This window comes from Toxorhynchites rutilus, chromosome 2 (assembly GCF_029784135.1).
Source record: "Toxorhynchites rutilus septentrionalis strain SRP chromosome 2, ASM2978413v1, whole genome shotgun sequence".
In the NCBI taxonomy this organism is placed as follows: domain Eukaryota; kingdom Metazoa; phylum Arthropoda; class Insecta; order Diptera; family Culicidae; genus Toxorhynchites; species Toxorhynchites rutilus.
Window position 1 is genome coordinate 17354260 of NC_073745.1, and position 10806 is coordinate 17365065.

The 10806-nt window shown below is 37.8% G+C and overlaps 1 protein-coding gene across 1 annotated transcript; it reads right to left on the reverse strand.

Moving 5' to 3' along the window:
- Window positions 1-7389: 7389 nt before the first annotated feature.
- Window positions 7390-10090, reverse strand: LOC129771759 (autophagy-related protein 13-like). The gene has a single exon (XM_055775769.1). The coding sequence runs from the start codon at window positions 10012-10014 to the stop codon at window positions 7837-7839; it is 2178 nt and encodes a 725-aa protein (XP_055631744.1). The 5' UTR covers window positions 10015-10090; the 3' UTR covers window positions 7390-7836.
- Between the last annotated feature and the right edge of the window lie 716 nt (window positions 10091-10806).

The window sequence follows — 10806 nt, forward strand, 5'->3', positions numbered from 1 at the left end:
GGTGTGAATGAAATCGTGGTGTAACTTTGTTCCACAACTTGGAATCCAAGATGAAACTCGATAAAATGATGCAGAGCGTCGGTTTTCATGTCGCCAGGGGAAAGCGCACGAGTATTTTTACATCAGACACACATTGCTGTTGGATTTTATGTATTGCCAAACGTAGATTGAAATGGTTACCATTAAGCGGCAATGTTTTGTTTACTAGAAATGTGAAATATTGATAATGCTGGAACAAACATGTAATCGTCTGTGACCGTGTGTGTAACTGTTATAGACAAGGCACTTAGAAGTGTACTACTAGGTGGATCAATATGCACTCTGCAGCCATACTGAAACTCCACTGGGTTTTGTTAGTAAACGAAATACAACACAAGATAAAGTAAGCTCACCACGAGTACACAAAAAATCATAGTTAACTCTTACCATTTAACAAAGCTGTTGCCTGTTGCAGTTCGCATATTATTCTATTGTTGGAGACTAGAATAAAAAATGCTCATTCAAACTGTCTAGGAACTGGGGAATCTTTATTCTTTGCTTGTCGATCAAATGTTAGATAAATTACGATTCAATTGGTATTTAAATCATCAAAATCCATACGCAGTAAAAAGAGTTATTAATATATAGCCATAGATAAGTTTAAAAAATCATATCATACACAAAAAAAGATAGCGAGCTTCCAATTTCTAAATATCTTGTATAATATTGGGATTCCTCTGTGAGCGATCAAACTGGGTGCCTCATCATGAAATTGGGTTTCCGCATCTCCGTGGAATTGTTATTTTTAACATCAACACCAAAGCCGAAAACTCTTGGCCCATCATTCTTTGCACCAGCTATGTTTCACTCATTCAGCTGCAAGTAAACTTTCGTTTAAAAACCTTCTCGGTGCTTGAAGTTCCACTATTCTTCTTTATGTTGCTCTTCACAATCGACCAGTATATCTCAATCAACCTTAGTTCCGGGATATTGTCCGCATCCCCATCACGAGGAACCACAGTGAAGCCATTAACGTTGTACTACTGTTCGATGAAATTTGAATAGTGACCGCTTGTAAATTCAGGACCGAAAAATGTAGCCTAGAAAAGGCAGCATTCTTTTCTGGATGCACATTTTTGATAAGTTTCTTGGATACAGGAGTTAAGAAAGCATCACATTTTAGTTCGCAACTAGAGATTGCTTGCCAAACGAGTAGCTATTTAAGGAGATTTGACTTCTCTTTAGGTTTGCAATTTTCCGGATTCTGTCAAACGAACGAAGTATAACATTATTGTCCCGGAATCAAGCCGGAAACGGCCCTGCAGTACGTTTAACAGTCAATCACGACGACCTCAGAAAAAAAAATGAAGAGCGTGTTCCGAGTGCTAAATATGATCATTGTATGATTTATCGACCAGTAAGACCCTATTGAAACCATTGCCAGGAACATTTCATTCGTTCATAAAAATTGCTAACTATATTAATTTCTTCAAACTTCTCTTCCAACATCTTTCGTTGAAAAACTTCTTATGTATTGACTAGTTTATTTTTGCATCTTTATCTTTATATGTTTCAAACAATTCAAAAAAAAGTCAGAGTCAGCATTCAATGGCACACTCTCAATAATAAAACGAAAAAACATATCGAAATTCAAATTATTTGTGTTGTTTTTTATTTTCTTTACCGAACAACGAACTGTGTAACCCCATATAATGTTTATGTTTGTTGTGCATACACATAGCACAAATTGTCATTTAACTACCAGTAAAAGGTGATTTATATTATAGCAATCAACCAATCTATTGGCTTGCATCGCTGGGTAAATGCATTGCCGACATGTAATCGTTACCAGTGTCAACTTATTCGTGTCATTTTTTCCCATCAGTCAATTCTCGAGTATGTCCCATAAAAAGCGCTCATATTGTTTATGTAATCGTTTTTGTGGCCAAAACATTAATCTGGTAGACCTCCAGCGTTGCGACGGCGTGTTTTGTGGTTTTATGAATGGAATAATGTCCCTTTAAAAACGCCAACGAAAGCAGCGGAAAGCAGTGAGGAAAAATCGGAACGGTAGGACAAGGCAAAACTGCGCCACTCCGTTTCTAATTACAAAAAGCCAGAATCCACTTAGAGTAAATCACTGCGCCGGACAGATTCTTCAATGAAGCCGTATGCGCTCGACTCGGTTTCGGGAGGATGGTGATGATGATGATGGTTAGAATTGCACTTGAACCAACCTCGCCTTTCGTCCTTCTCTTCTTCCCCCATGCGATCAACCTTGTTGACACAAAGTTTCCCACTACCGCCCCCACGTCTTGCCGTTGCTTCTCTCGGGAAGGATCAATGTTTACACAATGTCTACGACGGATCGCACTTTGTCACGGATCGAGCAAGGCTAGAGAAATCCGATACTTTCTCAAGCCTGGCGTTTTTGCTCATTCCCGATCGGTCGGGTTCTCACCATTACTGCGCCGTTAGAAGCCTATGTATCATCCCGAAAGTTGACTTCTCGATCGTATCGTTTTGATGGGCGCTACCAACAGCAGCGCGATCCTTCCCGTGCACTTTACACGAGGATCGTCTTCCTAGAATCCTGTGTGTTGTGCGGAGCCAGAGATGAGACGATCTGCAGCAGGTGGTTCTGCACAGGATAAAGTAGCGATGTGGATTTTTTTCCTGATCATTCAGAAAAAAATTCCGGGTCAGACTGTGGTCATCGAACTTTAAGAAGTTTGATGAAACAAAACAAAAAAAAAAAAGGATCAATACGAATAACGCCATTACTAACAAGCCCACGGCTCGTGGGAATACTTCCGACACAATTCCAGGACATTCAGAGTTTAAATAAGACAGTACTCGGTTCGCTCCGCGCACTCCAATAATTATCCTTTGGCACGATATGTGGCCCTTGCCGGCAGGACTTCATTTCATCGCGTTAATACTATTCATTGTTGAATTGGTTTCGTTAATGTTATAATAATAACTGTGCCCATAAGCCCACAGAGTCAAACCCTCCGCCAGCGACATGCGACGTTCCCTTCCTCTACGAAATGATCCCTCGCAAGGGTTCGGGTTAGCGCACCACCCTTCTACTGGTTGCCAAAATGCGCGAGTCAAAGTGCAACGAGGCGCGCTGCGGTTGGTTGGCATTAGTGTTGCGAACAACACTTACACACCCGGTTGCGATTGGGTTAGGGGTGTGATCCCACTGCCCGTTCAACAGTTGATCAGCAATGTTCTATGACTTTCGAACTGACGAGTTGCTCGGGTTGCGTGCGCTTTTAATGCAGGACTACGCTTCAACAGAAAGGTAGAGGGTGTGAAACGAAAATCTAAAAAAAGTAACATGCAATGAAAAATTTAAAATTTTGAACAAATGCAACTCTACGGAATTTTGATAAATAGTATTGATATTTGAGTCTATTCTATTGGAAATTTTTCTACGCACCTTTTTTTTTTTTTATTTCAATCGTTTATTTTTACAGGCTCAGTTACAAAGGTTTAAAGGAGCCGAACTCCTTACTGTATTGTTACTAGTATATATACATTTTTCCTTAATTCTAATGTTAATAATATAGGAAACCGATTACTCGCGGTCGACTCGAGTTTAGAAGGGTGACATATTTTCTTCAGGAAAAGGAGGGGATATGAGGATATATTAACAATGATCACACTCACACACTCAATCACACTCATCACACTCAATTCTTAAACCTATCTTATATCTAATATGTATTTACATTTCATCTTATTCTTAAGAAGGGATCCGATCTCTCACAAAGGAAAAGGAAAAGGAAAAACTAAGGGTATAAGGACAATCACACACGAAGATCGATAGCTTTAAGGAATACATATATTTGGGACATGTAATCAAGGTCTAACCGAGCCAACACGTCTCTCACCGGCACCATGGGCTGCCTTCCTCGGGCCCGAAGGGTGTCTTCTAAATTCGATCTGGCGACAAGATACAGCTCGCAAGACCAAACAACGTGCTCGATGTCGTGGTAACCTTGGCCACAAACACAAAAATTGTTGTCGGCAAGATTAATACGAAAGAGTAGCGCATCTAACGAACAGTGATTGGACATGAGTCGGGAGAAGGTGCGAATAAAGTCCCGACTTTTAAACCATGGTTTGAGGCTAACCTTAGGGATAATCGAGTGGAGCCACCGGCCCAATTCATCTTCGTTCCATTTGCGTTGCCAGTTAACTATGGTATTTTTGCGGACTAAAGAATAAAATTCATTGAAGGCGATTTGACGCTGATGAATATCGCCTTTAATTGCACCTACCTTTGCTAATGAGTCAGCCCTCTCATTACCCGGAATTGAGCAATGTGAAGGGACCCAGACAAAGGTAATGACATAACAGCGTCTGGATAAAGCACTCAAAATTTCTCGTATTCTCTCAAGGAAGTACGGCGAGTGCTTTTCCGGCCTCACTGAACGGATAGCTTCGACAGAGGTAAGACTATCCGTTACAATGTAATGGTGTTCAACCGGTCGTGAGGCGACGCTGTCCAGCGCCCAGTGTATCGCTGCCAATTCAGCAATATACACTGAGCAAGGATTCTGAAGACTGTGGGAGGTGCTAAAAAATTCGTTGAACACTCCAAATCCTGTGGACTCATTCATAGAGGACCCATCAGTAAAGTACATATTATCACAATTGATATCCCCATACTTTGCATCGAAGAGCGTTTGAACGATCCTCGATCGAAGATAATCTGATGTTCCATGGATATCCTGCTTCATGGACAGATCAAAATGCACAGAGGAATGGATGTAGTCAGGAAAACAAACACGGTTGGGAATATACGAAGAAGGATCAACCTGCATGGAGATGAATTCATGATATGGACTCATGAACCCAGATTGAAAATTTAGCTCGATCAGCTGTTCAAAATTTCCGATCACCAATGGGTTCATAACCTTACACCGGATGAGGAACCGAAGAGATAATAAATTGAAGAAAGTCGTCTACGCACCTTTTAGGATGAAGAAAATTATTTTTTTTTTAAACAAACCTTGCGTGTTCGATTCATACCTCAATGTTCAATTACTCTATTTTCAATCAGTCAATTTTCAATTAATTAACTAGTTAATTTTCAATCAGCCAATTTACAATAAATTATTTTTGAATTTCTCAATTTTCGTATTTTCGTATTTTCGTATTTTCGTTTTTTCGTATTTTCGTATTTTCGTATTTTCGTATTTTCGTATTTTCGTATTTTCGTATTTTCGTATTTTCGTATTTTCGTATTTTCGTATTTTCGTATTTTCGTATTTTCGTATTTTCGTATTTTCGTATTTTCGTATTTTCGTATTTTCGTATTTTCGTAATTTCGTATTTTCGTATTTTCGTATTTGCGTATTTTCGTATTTTCGTATTTCCGTATTTTCGTATTTTCGTATTTTCGTATTTTCGTATTTTCGTATTTTCGTATTTTCGTATTTTCGTATTTTCGTATTTTCGTATTTTCGTATTTTCGTATTTTCGTATTTTCGTATTTTCGTATTTTCGTATTTTCGTATTTTCGTATTTTCGTATTTTCGTATTTTCGTATTTTCGTATTTTCGTATTTTCGTATTTTCGTATTTTCGTATTTTCGTATTTTCGTATTTTCGTATTTTCGTATTTTCGTATTTTCGTATTTTCGTATTTTCGTATTTTCGTATTTTCGTATTTTCGTATTTTCGTATTTTCGTATTTTCGTATTTTCGTATTTTCGTATTTTCGTATTTTCGTATTTTCGTATTTTCGTATTTTCGTATTTTCGTATTTTCGTATTTTCGTATTTTCGTATTTTCGTATTTTCGTATTTTCGTATTTTCGTATTTTCGTATTTTCGTATTTTCGTATTTTCGTATTTTCGTATTTTCGTATTTTCGTATTTTCGTATTTTCGTATTTTCGTATTTTCGTATTTTCGTATTTTCGTATTTTCGTATTTTCGTATTTTCGTATTTTCGTATTTTCGTATTTTCGTATTTTCGTATTTTCTTTTCGTATTTTCGTATTTTCGTATTTTCGTATTTTTGTATTTTCATATTTTCGTATTTTCGTATTTTCGTATTTTCGTATTTTCGTATTCTCGTATTTTCGTATTTTCGTATTTTCGTATTTTCGTATTTTCGTATTTTCGTATTTTCGTATTTTCGTATTTTCGTATTTTCGTATTTTCGTATTTTCGTATTTTCGTATTTTCGTATTTTCGTATTTTCGTATTTTCGTATTTTCGTATTTTCGTATTTTCGTATTTTCTTATTTTCGTATTTTCGTATTTTCGTATTTTCGTATTTTCGTATTTTCGTATTTTTGTATTTTCGTATTTTCGTATTTTCGTATTTTCGTATTTTCGTATTGTCGTATTTTCGATTTTCGTATTTTCGTATTTTCGTACTTTCGTATTTTCGTATTTTCGTATTTTCGTATTTTCATATTTTCGTATTGCTCATGTTCGTAATGTTTGCAATGTAACATTAGTAATTTTTGTAATTTTTGTTTTTTTTTATTTTTATGATTTATGTGTTTTTTGTCATTTTGTTATTTTGCCATTACATTATGTTGTCATTTTTGTGATTTTGGTGATTTTTGTCATTTTTGTGATTTTTGTGATTTCTCGCGATTTTGGTCATTTTTTGTGATTTTTGTCATTTTTTGTGATTTTTGTCATTTTTTGAGATTTTTGTCATGTCATTTTTTGTCATTTTTTGTAATGTTTGTCATTGTTTTTTGTGATTTTGGTCATTTATTATAATTTTGGTCATTTTTTATAAATTTGATGATTTTTTGTGATTTTTGTCATTTTTTGTGTTTTTTGTCATTTTTTGCGATTTTTATCATTTTTTGTAATGTTTGTCATTGTTTTTTTGTGATTTTGGTCATTTATTATAATTTTGGTCATTTTTTATAAATTTGATAATTTTTTGTGATTTTTGTCATTTTTTGTGATATTTGTCATTTTTTATGATATTTGTCATTTTTTATGATATTTGTCATTTTTTGTGATTTTGGTCATGTTTTTGTGATTTTTTGTGTTTTTTTGTCATTTTGGTCATTTTGGTCATTTTGGTCATTTTGGTCATTTTGGTCATTTTGGCCATTTTGATCATTTTGATCATTTTGGTCATTTTGATCATCTGGTGTTAGGTGACTGAATATTTTTTTTATCCAGAATTCAAAAATTTTAAGTTTCTTTTTTCTATTTCGACCCAGATTTTCGGATAAGCGGAATAATACAACCTATAACCTTTTAATTTTTAAGCGCGTGTATTTTTATCTAGATCTTATCACTAAATATCTGCTAGAGGCAGTGTAGCCACTGCTGATATAACAATACTTAATATATAATAATATAACTTAGAACAAATTTTACTATAATCAGCCTCGCTTCGTTAGAAAAGCAGAGAGTGAAATCATTATTATCTTAGAAACACGGCTTCTTGAATACACCATGAAGACATTTTGTGATGCATGTTGTTGATGAACATTCTCCGTGTCGCTAGTATGTGAAGCAGTCCCCCTCGTGGCATAACTAACAGCTATTCAATTGCACATAAGTATTGTTTTCAACGAGTTTTGTAAAAAGCATTTCGTAAACATGCATTTAGAATCTATTTCAATCAACCTTAACTATTATGAATGTCATGATAATCACCTTACTGAAATGTATTCACTGAATAACTGACTGAATCATACAGGTACTATTGATTCATATCATTAACTTGTCGACTGTTCGATGCAAAGAGTTCTGATAGATTTGTTTCACGTAGTCGCTAATGTTAACTCAAGAATACAATGTAAAATACCAATCAATGAATATAATCCACGTAACTCTTCTAATGTTGACTGAGGTTTAATCGTCGTCTTCCTCCTCATTATCCCACAAGGCGAGGGTTGTATCTTGCAACATGCTGATTATTGCTCTGAAAACGCCACCACGTTCCTCAACATTCGTGCTATCTGGGAGTTCATCGGATTCTAGCAGTGGTGGTGGAGATATACATTCATAGAACACAGATCCATCCGAAGGTATGTCGTCCTCCTTTTCGTACGGTTCCCCTGCATTATCCAACGGACCGAGAGGTTCCTCCTCTAGCTGGTGGTCGCCAACAACATCTTCAGTGACTTTCATAGAATTTAGTGTTTCACTCGATTGCAACACAGGGGGTGGAGACGGGCAATCATAGTATTCGGAACCATCCGAGAGGGTGTCGTCCTCCATTTCGTCCTTCAGATTTCCCCCATTATCCGATAGACCCTGAACTGGCTCCTCTGATTGAAGGGTTTTGTTGTAGACAGTGTCGTCAAGAGACAACACATTGGTTGCGCTGCAGATAGTTTGCTCTTCCGGCGCTGATTCGTTGTCCGGTATCGTTGGCTCTACGCCTTCTGGTAGTGCGTTGAAGTTGCTGTCGTCTTTGCATTCCTCGTATAAACGCCTAGACTGGGATAAATCAACATCTGTGTAATTAGGGGAAGTCACACTGACAGAACTGCAGATGGTCTGTTCTACTAACGCTGGTTGGCTATCTGATGTAGTGGATTCGGTGTCTTCTGGGGCGTTGGAACTGTTGTTGTCTATGTATTCGGTGATTGTCCATCGGAACGGTGGTACATCAGTATCGGCGTCCTTCCTTCCGTGCAGTTTTTCTTCACCGTCCGATGTACCCTGGGCTGTCTCTTCGGGTTGCAGGGTGATATCACCCGTAGAATCGTCGGTACATGACACACTGGCAGCACTGCAGATCGTCTGTTCTTTTGGCGATGATTCGTCTACTGGGATATCGGAGCTGTATTCGTCTTTGCATTCATTGTTTACCAGCTTGGACTGGGATAAACCATCATGTTCAACAGAGCCGGTAGGGGATGACGTATTTACAGCACTGCAGCTGGCCTGTTCTTCCAGTGTTGGTTCGCGGTCTGGTGTCGTGGATTCTGCAGCTTCTGGTGCATTGGAACTACTGTTGTCTTTGTATCCCTTGAACAACCATCGAAGCGCAAAATTTTTCGATTGAGATAGATCGAATTTCGATACTGGTTTTGTTTTCAATGTATCAATATCGTTGTACTTAATTTCGTGTAGTTTTTCCTCACTATTCAATACCTGGGCTGCCTTCTCAGGCGAGTGGGTTTTCTTCTTAACAATGTCTTGAGGTGATGCACTGCAGATGGTCTGTTCTTCTGGCGCTGATTCGTTGTCTGGGGTCGTGGGTTCTGCGGTTTTGATGGCTCTGTTTTGTGTGAATAACCATCGGTACGCTGAATGGCTAGGCTGAGACAAATCGATTTCCGAAACTTGTTTGGTTTTCTTCGTATCTACAAATGCAATGGAACTCATCGGTTGGTTCAAATCGATTTTTCTTTCTTTAACTTTCATGTCATTGTCGTTTTGTTTGTTTCTTGCTGTTGCCGAAGTAAGATTCGGACGGAAATCGTCTATGGATACACTTTTGAGATACACTACCGACATTGTTATGGTCCCCGTTTGGGAGGGCACCTCCCCGACGACCCTTCTCATGGCTTCGTTACCAAAATCGGCCATCCGTTCGCCGGTATATATTCGATAGTAAATTTGATATGAGTCCTCATCTTGTTTCCGAGCAAGTCTGTACGCGGGTATCATACGCGTAGTTGTTAAAATAAGCTTCAGCACAACTCCCAATTCTCTGTGTATGACATCGAGTGGCTTAGGATGTAAGTTATCCGTTTGCACACTGAGCGTCCAAACCTCGAGGACTATGCTATCTTCATCGGGAGTCTGTAGAGATATCTCTACATTTAGTGGAAGCCGTGTGACAACCGATTCATGCTTCTTGACTTGGAGCACCTTCTCTGTCTCCGCCAACACTTCCGGCTGATCGTCAATCCTGAGGCCGAACCAATCGTTGCGGATTGGAATGGGACTGCCGATGGTCTTGGATTTCTGTTTCATCCTGGATTGCACGATAACTTGGGTGGTTTTCACTGCGAACATTTTAATGTGAGGCTCTAATGTGTTCACGTCGGGGATCATGACAAAGTCGTCGTCCATGTTTTCAGCTATATTTTTTTCACTGCTGCGGCAAATCAACCGAAACTAAACAAGAGTCAACCAATGCCAATCACCACTGAGATCAATTTTCAACTGTTGATCCTCACCTCACTCAGCTTGTTTTATACACATAATCACGTTTTCGGCAGTTTTTTAACAGGCAGAATTTCGCTTCTTACGTTTCTTTCTAACATTGTACAGGTAAACTTTGACGGTTGTATATAGAACTCCAAAATCTACCTTGGAAAGCGGGGTATGGTAAAGCAAGAAATTCCCGAATGTATACGAGTCCACACATATTGGTGAAACGGACGTTATATTCTCAAGGTTAATCGCCTGTTTGTTTTCTACCCTTTCTGATCAGTATTAACAGTGTATTTGTACTTCAATTATTTATAAAATATATATATGTCAATCATAGAGCTGGTCCCTCATGACTACTACCCGGAAAAGGTACATCCGATGAAAAAGCGTTCCGTAGCTTCAAGAAGTAGCAAGTATTTTCTTTGCTCCCAGGTACAGTTATTTTACTTTATCTAAATCTTTTGAATAGGATGCTTGAGTATGAAATTCAAATCGTCCAGAATTTACCATTGCGGCGAATCCGGAGCCTTGTTTGTACCGAAGTATTAGAAGATTTCAGCTCTCGAAGGCGTTTGTCTTGTTGGTAAACTGGCATGTGATGAACTTAGAAGATATATTAACACCTCGTTCCACACAGGGTTATCAATCAATCAATTTATCGAAAAGTGTAGTAGACATAATTGATTTAGATTTTTATAATTTTTTTTA